This window comes from Pteropus vampyrus, unplaced genomic scaffold, assembly GCF_000151845.1.
Source record: "Pteropus vampyrus isolate Shadow unplaced genomic scaffold, Pvam_2.0 Scaffold348, whole genome shotgun sequence".
NCBI lineage: Eukaryota > Metazoa > Chordata > Mammalia > Chiroptera > Pteropodidae > Pteropus > Pteropus vampyrus.
In genome coordinates, this window is record NW_011889129.1 from 1778157 (window position 1) to 1795176 (window position 17020).

The following is a 17020-nucleotide window of genomic DNA, read 5'->3' on the forward strand; positions in this document are numbered from 1 at the left end:
TATGTATTGACCAAGATATTCAAATAATTGCTTAACTCTTGAGGTTTTTGTTTTGTTTTGGTTTTGTTTGTTTATTTTTGTTTTTACTCTCTTGAAGATTTGGGAACATGGAGGATCTGTCCATGTGAAGAAGGAAACTTGATTTAGGGAAATTTGATTTGGGAGAATACTGATTATATAAATAGTGAATTTTTAATGAATGATGAATTTTAAGAATGAATTAATGAAACCACATTTTTAAACACAATAAGAAAATTTTAAAAACTGGTTATTAAAGTACTTCTGATTGGAGCTCCTAACACACCGATTGTATTAGTTTCCTAGGGCTGCCATGACAAAGTACCAAAACTTAGGTGGCTTTAAACACCAGAAATTGATTACCTCACTGTTTTGGAAGCTAGAAATCCAAACTTAAGGTTATCAGCAGGACCATGCTCTCTAACGGAGAAGCCTTCCGTGCCTCTTCCAGCTTCTGCTCTTTGCCTACAATCCTTGGCATTCCCTGACTTGTAGATGTATCCTTCCAGCCATATAGCACATCATCTTCCCTCTGCATGTGTCTCCCTGTCCAAATTTCCCTTTTGATAAGGACACCAGTCATATTGGATTAAAATCCACCCTAATGACCTCATTTTAATTTGATTACCCCTTCTAAAAGACCCCATTTCTAATTAAGGTCACATTCCAAGGTTCTGGGAGTTAGGATTTTAACATATCATTTTGGGAGCCACAATTTAACCCATAACACAGCTGAAGACTAGAGAGATACATGGGAAAGGATAAACAAATAGCAGCGAGAAAGATTGGATGAATTGTTTTTTTAATTGAGAAATTAAAATTTGACTTCAGCTAGTTACCATATTTGTGTTTTAAGGTACTATAAATTTAAATATAGAAGTGTTAAATTTCTAGAACCAGGTAGTCCTTGGTCTAAGAAATAGTATATGCACTTTGAGAGAAAATGCTTTTGGAATCCTTTCCTTGATACAAATATGCAGTTTTTTATGTGTGGAAGAGTGACACTTTTAGTTATATTTAGATAGTAAACTTTTAATCGTTTTGGAATGAAGATGAGCATTTGTCATTGTCTTGGCCTGACCAGTATTTATCAGTTAATGAATAAATGATACTATTAACTCTTTTTCCTCATTCCATATGTGGTGAATAAACTCCACCTGAACTTTTAGAATTTAAACATTTTGTCATGGTGTTCTAGACACTCATTGAATAAACTTTACTAAGAGAAGAAAGTATACTTTTCACTAATCTAGCAAAAATTAAATTTTAGCAGGCTCTAAGCAGAATAAATTCCCTGACAAAAGAAAAAGGAACTCTGTGGACTCAGATCTGAAAAGCACAAGAGAATCTATAATGCCAAAAGCAAGAGAGTCCTTTCTTGAGAAGCGTCCTGATGGACCACATCAGAGAGAGAAATTTATTAAACATATTGCATTGAAGACACCTGGTGGTGTATTGCGCTTGGAAGATATATCCAAGGAACCGAATGAAGAAGCCGATCGCTCCTCTGCAGGCTTGGCACCTTCAAATTCTGGCCACCATTCTTCCAGGAATAGTGACCAAATCCGTGTGGCAAGTACCAAAGAGACTAAGATGCAGAAACCCCACTTATCTTTACCTCAGGAAAAGTCTGCAGCTAAAAAAGCTAGCAACCTTCAGAAAAATAAAACTGCTAGCTCTGTGGCATCAAAGGAGACAAAACTTCTACCTTTACTTTCCCATGTTCCAAATGCTGGTTCCTCTCGGGTACCATTAAATACTAAAAATTGCACTCTTCCAGTTCTTAAAAAAGATAAAGAGCGTTCCTCATCTAAAGAATGTTCTGGGCATTCTACAGAGTCCTCCAAACACAAGGAACACAAAGCAAAGACTAATAAGGCTGATTCTAATGTATCTTCAGGGAAAATTTCTGGGGGATCTTTGCGTTCAGAATATGGCACTCCTACAAAGTCTCCCCCAGCTGCTTTGGAAGTTGTGCCATGTATCCCAAGCCCTACAGCACCTTCAGCTAAAGCCCCTTCAGATAAAGAGAGTTCAGGAAATTCCAATGCAGGTAGCAATGCACTGAAAAGAAAACTAAGGGGTGATTTTGATAGTGATGAAGAAAGTTTAGGTTACAACCTAGACAGTGATGAGGAAGAGGAAACATTAAAATCACTGGAAGAAATAATGGCTCAGAACTTCAATCAGACTCCTGCATCTACAGGAAAGTCTTCTGCTCCTTCCAAGGGGCTTAGATCTCAGTCATCAGACTATACAGTAAGTAATTCTATAGCATTTATCTTTACTTAAAGAAAGATGGATTGATTAGTGAAGAAAATTAGAACTTATTTTAAATTTCAGTATTTGTTATGGTTCATAATTGGTCTAAAACTGGTGTAGTATTTGATTAGTTAATGGGTTTTCAATACCTTTAGTTTTATTACTGTAAATCAGTGGTCTCCAAACTTTTCTGATCACACACACTTAGTAAAAATTTTTTTGAGCATGCACCCCAATATATATGTATACTTATAGATTAATACATGTGCATGCACCCCAATATATGTATATGTATACTTATAGATTAATACATGTATCATTATGTACTTTATAAAGCATATGCAAAAACAGATTTTAACGGAAGAAGAAAGTATTTTCCTATGGAAGTTAATGTAGAAGTTACTATAGACTAAGTTCTACTGGAGTTTCTATAGACGTTCCGTATAAATAGAAGTTCTATTATTTTCTTCCTGCACCCCAATGGATCACCTTGCACACCCCCTGCTTTGGAGACCACTGCTGTAAATGAAGGTAGAGTGTAGAAATGTTGTTAATTGTGGTGTGCAATTTTATTTTTAAGTGCTTCATTCTATCTTGGGAATAAGCTGAATTCTAATGTCTGTGAAATTTGGTGGGGAAGGTGTTAATGTTCCATGGTAACACCTAAAAATTAGTAGTTTGATTCCACTAAAATAGAATTTAAAAATAAAGACAGGGTAGCCATGGAGCCCTTGGGTGTTTGGAGTCAGTTCCTAGGGCTAACAGTAGTGCCTTTCCTAATAGATGGTGAAATCAAGTTGCCTGCAGTACAAAATACTAGATTTAAAGCATGATGGTGAAAATTCTTTTTTAAGAAAGGTATCCTCCTGCCCAGGTTATTGAAATAGAAAATATTCTATAGTACTCCAAATAACTTAAAACATCCCAGTTTTTCACTAAGATATGTTATAAAGTATTCCTAAATTTTCTTCTTGTTTTAGGAACGTGTTCATAGTGGAACGTACACAAATACTCTAGAACGTCTAGTGAAGGAAATGGAAGACACACAAAGGTTAGCATCATGACTACCTTGCTAAATTTAACATACTGCTTATTTGTGTGGGTGGCTTTTAATTTACCTTAAAAAATCATGAACTGACTACAAGGAAGGGCTCACCTATACTCCCTGCTCTTGCAGCCTCCTCTACTCATTACTACTTTTAGCATTCTCCAGGCTTTTAATCAAGTTTAATTGTGCAAGGGGGTACAGTTCACTGGCATTAAGTACATTTACATTGTTGTGCAACCATCACCACCATACATCTCCAGAACTTCTTTCTTTTATCTTCCGTAACTGAAATTCCATGCCCATTAAACAATAACTCCTCATTGTCCCCTCCTCTCCCATCCCCTGGCACAACTACTATTGTACTTTATGTCTCTATGAAATTGACCATTCTAAGTACCTCAGATAAATGGGATTGGAAGCATGTGGCCTTTTATGACTGGCTTATTTCACTTAGCATATCTTTGGGGTTCATACATTTTGTAGCATGTGTCAGAATTTCCTTTTTAAGGCTGAATAATATTCCATTGTACCACATTTTGTTCATCTATTGATGGACACTTGGGTTGCTTCTGTTTTTTTACTATTGTAAATATTGCTGCTGTGAACATGGGTGTACAAATATTTCTCAAGTACCCACTTTGAATTCTTTTGGGTATATGCCCAGAAGTGGAATTGCCGGATCATATAATAATTCTATGCATAATTGTTTGCAGAACTGCCATATTGTTTTCCATGGTGGCTGCTCCATTTTACATTTCCACCAGCAGTGCACAAGGCTTCCAGTTTCTCCACATCTTTACCAAGCCTTGGTATTGGCTGGGTTTTTTGTTGTTTTTTTTTTTTTCCCTGCCCTTATAGTAGCCATCCTAATGAGTATGAAGTGGTACCTCATTATGGTTTTGATTTGCATTTCCCTAGTGACTAATGATGTTGAACATCTTTTCATGCCCTTATTGTATAGCTTCTTTGGAGAAATATCTGTTCAGATCCTTTGCTCAATTTTTAATTGGGTTGCTTTTCTTGTTATTGTTCGCATAGGTAAATTTTTTTTTTTAATGTTTTTTATGCCTTTCTAGTCCAAGTTTGAAACCAGCATAACCAGACATGTTATTTCTACATCAAGCTACTCTTTTGAGGAAGATATTTAGAATTATGACTGATAGCCTCCTACATGCACTTACATAGAAATCAAAAAGTTTGAGGATCATAATGTCCCTAATTAAATTTATATGATTGGTTGCAACTACTTTACTAATGAGAAGGGGAAAATATATTTCTTATGAGCTCAAGGAATATCCTTGAAAGTAGCCCAGAGAACTTCACTAAAAGCTTAGCTGGCTTGAAGTTGGTATGTATGTGTCTCAAATTTGATAACTAAGCAGCTCACTATAGGAATTGCAGATACTTAGTAGGTCAGAAGTGTTCCCTTTCTGAATGTAATTAAAGAAATTGTTCCTATTATAAAATTAATTAAATGTTTCATAAATTCATGTGATTTGTGATGTCAGATCTGAAGTTGCTTATTTACAATTGAACTTGCACAGATCAAAGGCAGAGATGCTACTTTAATCTGATGATTGATTCTTTCCTGTAGTGATAGAGCAGTACATTTATTTACTGGTCATTTACTGTTATATTATACTCATCTACTGTGGAGCTGAAGCTGAGAATAAGGACCTCAGTTAAAATAACTTAATCTTGGTAAGCAATATAAGCAAAGGCTTTAAAGCTAGACTCTGGCTTTGAATCCCAGCTCCTCACCTTGTGAGCTTGAGCACATTAACTTTTTAATGTCTGTTTCCTCATACATAAAATGGGTAATCATAAACTACCACACTTTTAGTAGAGTGGCTGTCGCATAGTAAATGCTCAGTAAGAGTTAGGTGTTGTGATGATAATGATGACAATGATAATGACTGCTACTAGAAAGCCTAGTTAACATATCAGGTTGTTATCTACTAGAAGTCAAATGAGCATTAAAGATTAGAGGGACTAATCAAATTAGTCATGTTGAGCTTTTGCCATTTTTCCTTACCTTTCTCTAAGTGATTTCGGCATTATTTTTGAAGTCCTACCTATAAGGAAATGTTCAAGTTTTTTTTAATGCAATAGAACACTATTCTAATACCATACTAGTAGATGGATAAAAGCCTAAGACCTAAATTAGATTTTCTGTGTTTAGTGGAAATAGTATATACTGTATCATCATCATATATGTGGGAAACAAGATTTGACCTATAGTGTAAACAAAGTCTGTCTTATAACAAGGTATTTGAATAAGAGTTTTCCTTGGTGCTGTTTTTAGACATAAAGATTTTTTTAATTTTGTGCAGTGTTGGTAGTATATTTTTTAAGGCAAACCATTTATTATAACATTCTTTCAATTCTCAGGCTAGATGAACTGCAGAAACAACTACAGGAAGATATAAGGCAGGGCCGAGGCATTAAATCCCCAATAAGAGTTGGAGATCAAGACAGTACAGATGATGAGGATGGCCTCTTAGAAGAGCACAGGTACAGCATTTTTCACTATGTTTACCATATTAAGTTTATACAATTTTTATCTTTGTTTTTGTAAAATAGATGAGCCATTGATGGTTATTTACTTAGTAGATAATCTATGATGGATTTGAAAGGCAAATGTTAAGGCCAAGTTACATCATTTGTCTTTTCTCCTGGTTATTGTTTCTTTTCACACACATATTTAGTGATTTTGGACTAACAACAAGCAAAAAGTGTAAGGTGCAAAACACATGTTCTCTTGCTTTGCACCCAGCTTTTAAATACAAAATTATGTGCAGTATAACTGTTTGATATTTAGTACCTTTTTTTTTTTTTTTAATTTCAGGGAATTTCTAAAGAAATTTTCAATTACAATTGATGCTATTCCTGATCATCATCCAGGTGAAGAAATATTTAATTTCCTCAATTCTGGAAAAATTTTCAATCAGTATACCTTGGATTTAAGAGACTCTGGTTTTATTGGACAAAGTGCTGTAGAAAAGCTTATTCTTAAGTAAGTAGAAAAATAGAAATTTTACTTTTATGTAAAAATTACTCTAAGATTCTGACTGATGTAATCTAAACATTAATTTCTATTATGACCTATCCAGTTTCTTAATCCTCTTACTTATTACTATTGCCCTTTGTGTTTTTTGTTTTTTGTTTTTTTAGTTTAATTATAGGGAGCAATGTAAGATAGTCGTTTGGCACATCACATCTTTATTAATTAGGATTAAGATCAGTGTATAATAACAGTGACTGTCAAAATAACGGGCTTAAATAAGAGGTATATTTCTTATGTGAAAGAATTCAGAAGTAGAAAGTCCAGGGCTGGTGTTTCAATACATAATCTTTCTTTGCCACCATCCTTAGCACTTGCTTGCTTCAGGTGCTATTGGAGCTCCAGCCTTTACATTCAAATTCCCAGAAATCCCACACAACATTTCTACTTATGGTTAGTTGGATAGAACTTAGCATGACCATACCAGCTGCAAGGAAGGCTGGGAAGTGATTTTTATTTTTGGCAGCCAGTGTGCTCAACTAAAAATCAGGGTTCAGTTATCAAGAGGAAAGACAAAGATAAATGTTGGGATAGGCATCTAGCAGTCTCTACCACAGTGCTTTTCTTCAAATTGCCACAAAGCTAATTTCTCTTGATATGGTACATGATATCTCAGATCCAGAGAGATCTCATTAATTAATTCTGGTGCTGAGTTTTATGAAGTATAAACCCAAGCTGGCAAAAGCAGATAGTGTCCTGAGACTTGATAGTCTCCTTCTCAACACTGCCAGCTAACGATTTGTCCACCAGATAAATCTAGTAACAAGCCAACAGATTGGATCAACTTTAGGCCATCAATTCAATTTCTTTTATGAGTAACCCATTCATATTGGGGTAGAATCCACCTCCATGGACTTGAGGATAATTTGCTTGCTCATTTCCCTGATTATGTCAGATGTGGTGGTAGAAGTTTCTTGCCATGAAAGTAACAGTCATATTGATTTTACTATATTTTTTCAGATCAGGAAAAACAGATCAGATTTTTTTGACAACACAAGGCTTCCTTACCTCTGCTTATCACTATGTCCAGTGCCCTGTACCTGTGTTAAAGTGGCTCTTTCGGGTAAGAGAAATGTTTGGGGATATAGTTGCCTCCTATTGTATTTCTCTGTTAAAAACAAGCTTTTAAATATAATTTTATTTGCACGTTACTAGAGAAAATAATATTTAACACATCAAACACATGATTTCAGTGGATTAGAATGAAGCAAAAAAGTCAATGTAAAGAGATTATAAAGAAAATACTAACGCAGATGGTATGCAGGGTAATGTTAGTTGTCAATTATGTTAGTAATGTTGGTTGTACTTAAGACATTTCATCACATTGGTAAATCACTATTATAGTTAGTTTCAGAAGAGGTCTTCGAACACTTACATACCTGAGGGATTTTTTACCCATTTTTATGGAGGTGCCTATGTACATTTTTAAGATTTGACTTGTATACTACTAATATTTCCCCATTCATATATATATTTTCTTGGTATGCAAATCCAAGTGGTTTTCTTATCCATTCATATTTAACTCTTAAGTCCACTTAAATAATTATCTTAATTTTTGTATTATCTACATGGGAACTGTATAAATATCAATGGTAGCAGAGAACTAACATATATGAAGTGAAAAGTGAACAAACATGAGTTTTTATTCTGGACTTTAAAACAGAATTTCAGAGAATCTCGTATTTGGCAAGAACTAGATATTCCAGTGCAGCCTTTTTTTATATAGCTAGCATTTTTGAGTGCAAAGTATGCCAGGCCCTGGAGAGAACAGCAATAAAAAGAAAATCAGTGTTGCTGATATCATGAAACCCATATTCTGATATAGAAGAAACACAAATGTGTGTATGCACATTTACTGGTATATTGTGCCAGATGGTAAGTGTTATGAAGAAAAAGTAGGCTAAGGTAGGTAAAAATATCAGGGTAGGAAAGAAAATTTGCCTTTTTAATATATACATATAGTAGTTGATGAAGGCCTTACTGATAAAGTGATCTCTGAGTAAAGAACTGAAGAAAGTGCTGGAATGAGCCTTGCCAATGTAGGCAAAGAGAATAACAGGTGGTGCAGACTATGAGGCAGGCGCATTTGCTTCCAAGGGTTAGGAGATAACTACTTGGACCTCAGTAATTTTTTTAAACAGTTCTAATTAAATAAAAAGTTGCCTCCCTACAGTTTTCATCTAGTAGTACTTATTATCTTCCCTATAGCTTCTCATAATATACCTCATCTGTCTTAACAGTCAGTCCTTCAGTTATTTTTAGACACTCTCATGGCTGTCATCTCTCCCCACATTAAACATTTGCAGTCACTTAATTTCCCTTTACTGATCATCTTTCTGAAAGACCCTTTGCTTGTCAGTGTCACTCTCCCCATAAATGGACCTATTTTCCAGATAAGGTCTTTCTTACCAGCCATTTTCAGCAAGACTTTTACCTATCTACTCCACTCACATATTTCTATTTATTATAGTTCAAAATTTTATTTGCTTTCACACCAGGGCTTCATTATTCTCTATGTAATATATCTTTTCTTAAACTTACAAGTAAGATTTTGCATTTATCTGTGTTAATTTTCATCTTCTTGATGTGGGCCCATCATTATAGCCTTTAAAACCCTATCAATGACATACAGGCATATCTTTAAGCAGTTTTTTATGCTCCTCATATTTATTCTTTAAAAAACAAACTAATAATCATTTATTAAGCATTTTTTTGTGTGTAAGATACTTCGTCTCATTTCTCCTTTCCAATTCCAAGTCCTTTTTTTGTGATGGAGAGACTTACCAATTTATAAGTATTTTTTTACAAAATATGTCAGAATTCATTTTAATGCTATAGTCCTAATTAATATTTTGTAAATTTAATTGTTGAAATGTAAGTAAAATATTGGCACCTTTGTGACCTTATCACAAGTGTCTAAATGTAGTAATAGACCAGAAAGACAGTTTACTTTTTTTAACATTTTCAGAGAGAATTCACATTTCATCGTGAGACATTTAAGTAAAATGGGAAAATTAAAATAAAAAGAGCTGAACTCCCAACTTGCAAGGGCTATTAAATTTAGTGTTTTCTAGATTGTTCTCTGTGTACACAGATTGCAGTATAATAATAAAAACAAAATATATGCTATTTTATAACTCATTTATTTCAGACAACAATAAATTATTAAAGATTTTTATCGCAGTCTAGATGTTATCCTTTTTAATGACCTTACACTATTCCTTTGTAATACTATACCATGATTTATTTAACTCAGTCTTGATTGATAGACATTAGGTTATTGTATACACTTCTTTACACACTTATGTAATTATCTCAAGTGCTGTGTTGCCAACCTTAGAATTCATCACCCCCACAAGATAGTTATCTAAAACTTGTCCTATGTTTAATATGCCTTTGAATGGTGCTGCCCCTTAGAAGAGAGTAACAACACAAATATAGCAAAGACATTTATTCATATAGGATGATTTTAAAATGGCACAGGCTCTATGCCTGATTGCGTTTGAGTTATTCCCTCTTATATTTTAGATTTAAATTTATTATAATTATCCATGGCTCCAAAGCAAAAGAGAGATAGAAATACAATATATCTTTCTCTAAAAACCACTTTAAAATTACTTTCAATGTGATTTTTTAAAAACATTTTTAAATTTGAGCTTTTGTTCCCAAAGAATTGTCTCGTAAAATTAATTATATGCCTCTGCATAAAAAGTCCTTTGTCAAAAAGCTGACTAGATCAAAATATAAGGACAATAACTTGCACAAATATTACCAAATTATTTTTTATTTATTTTTATTATTCCAAATTATTTTTCAAATTTTTCCAAATTACTTTCGCACTGGGCATTCCTCCTCTTTTCTAGTACACTTGTGAAAACTGGGTATTATCAGTAATCTCAATCTTTACCAATCTCGAAGTCAACTAATGATATCTCGTCATTTTTCTTTGTATTTTTTGATTACTGGTAATAGCGAACACCTTTTTAAGTATGTTGGTATGTTAATTTGCATATTTGTATCTTTTCAAGTATTTTAACTAGTTTATGGTTTGACTTTTGCTGGTGAAGTGATAAAGCTAGCAGCCTTTTTCCTTTATGTTTTTTGGCTTTCATGGCAGGAGTTCTTTTTTTTTTATAGTTTTAAATGTCTATTTATATTTGACATTTGTCTATAGTTACATTTGTCTAATTATAAGTGAAAGCTGTAAAAACAAGCAGCATGTTAGAATGGAAGAGGGCCTGACTTTGGAGTAAGACTTAGACTTATATGTCAACTCCTCATGTATTACGTTGGGTAGACTATTTTAATCTCTCTGAGCCTGTTTGCTCATATGTATGATGTATGACCATTTCATAAAGTTATTATAAGTATTAAATGAAAGGCATATAAAACATCTTTATATGTGCCTGGCAAATAGTAAATTCTCATATTTCCTTTCTTCTCTTTATACTCTATGATTTATCTACTTATGACAGATGATGTCAGTTCACACAGACTGTATTGTGTCCATGCAGATTTTAAGTACATTGATGGAAATAACAATTAGAAATGGTGAGTATATAAATTCACTGTGACTAATGGTGTGAATTAGTGGTTGCTATGTACATGGTCTCTTTTGTATTGCTAAAAGTTAGGATATTTGGGAATATAGAATAAAAATTTATTTTTGTAATTAAAGTCTTTGATAATAAAATGAAACTCCAATCAAACATGAGTATCTGCATTTTTCTAGTTACATTGAGAAAAAAGGTATAAGATCTTGGAAGTGGCAGCCCTTACCTAGTATTTACCAAGTCGTAGCTTACTGTGCTGGGTAGAAATAGTTGCAAGTTTATTTATTCAGTCAATTAACTTTAATTGACTTTTGATGAGCAAGAGTGTTGTATTGATTATGCACTGAGAAGATTGAAAGTGTCCACTGCAAAAATGTGATAGTTGCTTTCTCACTTTTGAGATCCCTTAAAATGAAACAAGCATTGTGATTTATCTGTATCACTTGTTTTGAAGATTGGGACAAATAGGCACTGAAGATGGTAAAATCTTCCTGTGTTAACAATAGTTGGTATTTTACCACTGTTATTTCCAGTCTTTTCAAAATATGTTACTTCCTCCAGAGTTATATCCTTTGATTCATCTATTTTGTTCATAAATATTATTTCCTTCGGATATTCTTGAAAATTTCTAATTCCTATATGATCATTCTAAATAACTGTATTGTTAACATATCAGCTGTCATTTCTATAAAATCACTGTAATAATCTGTGTTTCACATGCAGACTACCACCTTGCAACTGTGGGTTTGTGGATCCAGGATTTGTGATAACATATTTTTTTCTGTTAACTAGATACCTTCAGTGATTCACCAGTTTGGCCCTGGATACCATCATTGTCTGATATAGCGGCTGTTTTTTTCAATATGGGAATTGATTTTAGATTTTTGTTTCCTCTGGAGAATCTCCAGCCAGACTTCAATGAAGACAATCTAGTGTAAGTTTTCTTTTCATAATTAATGCCCAAAACATTCCTTTAAACAATTTTTATATAAGAACAGTTAATATTCATTTGATAAGTTTAATATCCATTCTTGATTTTTTAAAGTCTCAAAGTTGAAATGGATCTTGAATTAGATACATTCTTAACATGTCTTAATCTAAAAACCATCATCATGTTTAATAGCGAAAAAATAGAAACATTTTCTTAAAATTCAAAACTGTAATTCAAAATTCAAAACTTTGACCTGTTATCTAGTTTTTGCTCTCCTCTTGTTCTAACCAAATTGATCTGCTTGCTGTTCCTCCACATTAGCTATTGTTGCGTTGGCTCTTCCTCCATACTTAGTGTCTACTCTCCAAAATATTACCTGTCTCATTTGTTGAAGCACTATAAGAGCAAAAGACTCCATCTTTAAGGGATAGATCATTGGTATATTAATAATCATCATCACAACTGCTAACACATATTGCTTACTATGTGCCAGGCATAGTTCTAAGGGCTTAATATATGGTACTTTACTTAATAGTCACTACAACTATTAGTATTTCCATTCCAATTTTACTGGTAAATCAGGCACAGAAAGGTATTAAGTAACTTGCCCAAGGTTGTACAGCTAGAAAGGGACACAGGACTACCAAGCAGATATTTAAAAAATAAAGTTCTTTTCATATGAAAGTATCTCCAAGTTATATATTAAGTGAAAAAAGAAAAGTGCACAACAGAGTATATAATATGCTATCATTTGTATTAAAGGTGGAGGAGCAAATATTCATATATATTTGTGCATACATAAAATGCCTGTGGAAGGAAAGACTAAAACTAGTAGTGATTGTGGGGAGGGGAAATGGGTGCTGAAGGTCTAGAATGGGAGGACAGTTCTTACAGTATATGGTGCCTTGGTACCACTTGGCTTTTTAACTATAGAAGATATTATTTATTCAAGAAATTAAACAGGAAAATATTATCTACCTTTTGAAGACCGAATTCATGTATCTTCTCTTCCATGAACCTTCACTGATTACCTCAACCAAAATTGAAGTGTTTAGAATTGTTTCTTTATATTTTGTTTCTTTATATTTTCTTTATATTGTTTCTTTATATTTTCTTTCGGCCACTCATGAAACCTTTAAATATTATGAGTTCTTTGTAGTAAGAGCCACCTTCCACATAGCTCTCTGACACCAAGAGCAGTGAGGATAGTGTCTTATAAAAAGTAGTTGTCCAAGGAAAAACTAATGCATAGAGATAGAAATCAGATTTGTGTTTACCTGGAGTGGGAGATAGCAGATTGGCTTGCATCTGACATGAAATGACTTTTGGGGGTAACAAAAATATTCCATTTCTTGATTTGGATGGTGGTTATACTAGTTTATTTATCAAAACTAAAAATGGGTATATTCCTTTTATTGCATGTAAATTATACCTCAATAAAACGTTTTTGTTGCTCAGTGTTTTTAAAAATAGTTATATTGTTCCTAATTTCATGCTGCTTTATTCACTTTTCAATAGTTCTAAAACACAGATGACATTGGGGGGAAAAGGAACTGAAGATTCATCTAAGCCAATTTTTTCAACTCTTCCTGAAACTAACATTTTAAATGTGGTTAAGGTAGGAAAAAACTTTGTATGTCTTTAGTACAGAGCTAGAACCATTTAGTTTTGTGGTTAATAGTTTTAAAACAAAACAAAACTGGTGATTTAAAACAAAACTGGTGATTTAAAACAAAACTGGTGATTCCCAGTCTCTAAAATTTCTTAGCAATAATCTTTGTATTAAAGGTTGTTTTTGTTGTTTTTGTTTTAATATTGGGAGTGAAAGAGATCTTGAGATCAAAGTTATGTATTTAAAATAGCTCTAGGAATACCTTTACCAAGAAGCTTTTTGAAATTAGTATTTTTTAAACCAATTTTTTTAGAATTAAGATATATGAAGAAAAAAAATACAACTCACAATATAACAGTGATCAAGAATTAATAACAATGTTAAAACAAAGCTGGATCAAATCAATGATATTGAACTGTTAAGAAAATCTTAAAAATGAAAAATGCAGAAGAAAATACTTATCCTATCACCTTATTCAGTTACTAACATGAGTATTTCTTGCTTCTTTCTAGACAGCTGATGTTTTGTTTTCTACACATTCTCTTTTGCATTTTTTGTTTAAAACTTTTTATTTTGAGCTCTTCAAGTAAAATATACCTCAAGTTGTTTTGTCTCTGCATTTATGTCAAAGTTTCTAGGCTTATGTACATCTATACATCCAGAAGGTTACCAGGATCGCGAAATAATTTTGCTGATTCTAATGTTGTTTAAAATGAGTTTGGAAAAACAGCTGAAGCAGATTCCTCTAGTGGACTTTCAAAGCCTCCTGATAAACCTGATGAAAAACATCAGAGATTGGAACATAGAGGTAACATTACTTAAAACTTTAGTGTTGGTTTTTTGTATGACATCACAATTCGACTTTCATTGCGCATGCAGAACAGTGTCTAACCTCAGTTAAGATCTTCAGCAGATGAAAAATAAACTGAAAAAGGGACTTATCTTTGCTGAGATCATATTATTTAAGTTCATGATAACTGAATCTTCTCTAAAACTGCAGCTATTCATTTCATTAATGAATGGTGTTTATTGGGGATTTACTATGGGACCCTGGAGATAGAGCTGTGAAAAAGACAAAGTCTTTGCCCTCATGGTAGTTTTATCCTGGTCAGAGGGTTGGATAATAAATAAAGTCAATGTAGATTATAATATGTCAAGTTGTATTAAGAGCTATTAATAAAATTAAAGTAGTACATGGATGTAGAGAGTAGCATGGCAGAGATGTCTGCACATTCAGATGAGGCAGTCAAGGAAGCCCTTTTTAAGGCGGCCTTTGAGCAGAGACCTAAAAAGAATGATAGAGTGAGTCACACACAAAACAAGAATTTGAGTTGAATTTCTGCAGCCACATTGACTAAATATGTATAATTTTTGTTAGATTTTTTAAAATTATATGTTTCAACCTTTCTTGTGGAAGGCTCCAAAAAAGTACAAAAGTAGAAGGAGGAGTACATTGAACCCCTAAGTACCCATCACTCCGCTTTAATATTGAAGACATAATTTTGTATCCTCTATTACCATCATCCCATACTACTTTCCCCTACTCAGGGATTGTTTGACTTTAAATACTGGAATAGTTGAGGATCATTAAAATGCAAGAAATCTCAGGTCAGGAAGATATATGCTCTCGTGCAACAATCATAATAGACCTTTGGAAACTGGTATTTGTATTTAGATCACTTTATTCTTCCAAGAAGTCCTGTTTAAATACATATAGATATGATGTAGCACAAAACATGAAAGCCAAGTGAAATTCTGATAAATGTGTCTGTTCAGTCTGTTCTAGAATTTATGATATACTGAATCTTTGTACTGTATATATTTTAGCAGGTACTAGACTCCACGCTATTTTTAAAAATGAGTGCTCTCTCGGTAATAATGCTTTCATCTTGGCAAGAAGGGATGTGGATGATCTGTTGGACATTCGATTCTACCAACCTATTTGAAAAATCTTATTTGTTGTTCTTTGTTTTCAGATGCCTGAACTCTGTCTGGCCATAAATGAACTCTCCAGTCATCCCCACAACCTTCTGTGGTTGGTACAGCTGGTCCCTAACTGGACATCACGTGGAAGGTATTGAAAAGTGAGAATTAAACATTGAGAAAAATGTATAATGTTTATATTAATGAAATACTTCTAGGTCCTTTATTTTCTTTCATCATTCCTTGAATGTTAGAGTCTTTTATTTCATATTCAGCTATGGGCAAAGGCATTGACAGCCTGATTCTGATACTTAACTCAGACCATTTTATAATCTTGATTCTTAATTTAGTTTATCTGGTAATATAGACGGCACATACTATGAAAGTAAATGAATTAGCATATTTTTTTGCTTTAGTGAAAAGAAATCCCAGCAGTAAAATAGATTTTCTATCAGTAAATCAGTAGGGTCAGAGATAAAGGCTTTACTAATTTGCCTGAGCCTCAGGCAACTCTAACTTTATGTACAAATATTTTACGTGAAAATTTTACTATTCTGTTAAAGCACATTTGTTCTTATACAGCCTTCTCTTGAAACATTAGCTATGTTTTCAATTAGGATTAGAAGAACTCCTTATGGCTCATTCACTTCTCAAGCAATATTGATTAAAATATTTTCTAAATACTTTTAAATTCTAATTCCAGGCAACTGAGACAGTGCCTCAGCTTAGTGATTATTTCAAAGCTTTTGGATGAGAAACATGAAGATATCCCTAATGCGAATAATCTTCAGGTATAAATAATATTTTTGTTTTCTTTTAATAAATGGAAGAGCTAGTGAGGTGTAGGGGAAAATTGATGGATCCTGAGTCAAAAGCACAAATGAATAGTTACAAAATAGACATGGAGGTATAAAGTATAGCACAGGAAAAATAGTTAATAATTTTGTGTAAATATGTAGAGGGGAAGTGGGGTACTAGATTTAGTGGGTTGATCACTTTGTGAGTTATATAGATCTCTAATCACTGTGCTGTACAACTGAAACTAATATATTATTGTATGCCAACTATAATTAAAAAAAAAAAACCTCATTTAATTGAACAATGTAAATACAAGCAACTAATTGTCTATTATATTTCAATAAAGCCAGAAAAAAAAAAGTGCTGGGGTTAGATCTCAACTCTTGGGCATAATAATATTCATATACTCTTTAGAATGGTACTTAACTAATGAGATCTAATTTCTTCATCTGTGAAATGGAGATGGTATCACACCCTCTACCATCTCTGTGTGATTGTTGTGGACATTTAGATGAATTAATGTATAAAAAACTATTGGAAAAATCATAATGTGCTAAATACGACTATTTATTAAGTTAGTTTGCCTTATCAAGGTTAGCAGTTTTATCTCAAGATTAGAAATTGCAAAACTGTTGTACATTAATTTTATCTTGTACCTGTTTTAATATTAGTCTTTAAATTGTAGAGCTTAAATGCAGTTGCCCTTTGGTACTTGTTAAGTAGTGAATATATCATATATATATGAGTGCATATAAACATGTCTTGAGGAAGTTCTACTCTTAGAAGTCCTGAAAACTTTTTACAAACATTA

At 33.1% G+C, this 17020-nt stretch overlaps 1 protein-coding gene across 2 annotated transcripts in view; it reads left to right on the plus strand.

Annotated features, from left to right (window-relative positions):
• The window catches only part of SLF2 (SMC5-SMC6 complex localization factor 2), a 36399-nt gene that overhangs the window by 7946 nt on the left and 11433 nt on the right, over positions 1-17020 (plus strand). Inside the window, exons 5-15 of one of the 2 annotated variants that reach the window (XM_011378852.2) lie at positions 1289-2277; positions 3261-3331; positions 5720-5842; positions 6177-6344; positions 7353-7455; positions 10868-10943; positions 11738-11879; positions 13395-13494; positions 14120-14296; positions 15465-15562; positions 16115-16202. In XM_011378852.2, the coding sequence (XP_011377154.1) occupies positions 1289-2277; positions 3261-3331; positions 5720-5842; positions 6177-6344; positions 7353-7455; positions 10868-10943; positions 11738-11879; positions 13395-13494; positions 14120-14296; positions 15465-15562; positions 16115-16202 (2135 nt within the window). The remainder of the gene's footprint in view (positions 1-1288; positions 2278-3260; positions 3332-5719; positions 5843-6176; positions 6345-7352; positions 7456-10867; positions 10944-11737; positions 11880-13394; positions 13495-14119; positions 14297-15464; positions 15563-16114; positions 16203-17020) is intronic. The other variant, XM_011378853.2, reaches the window with a different exon arrangement.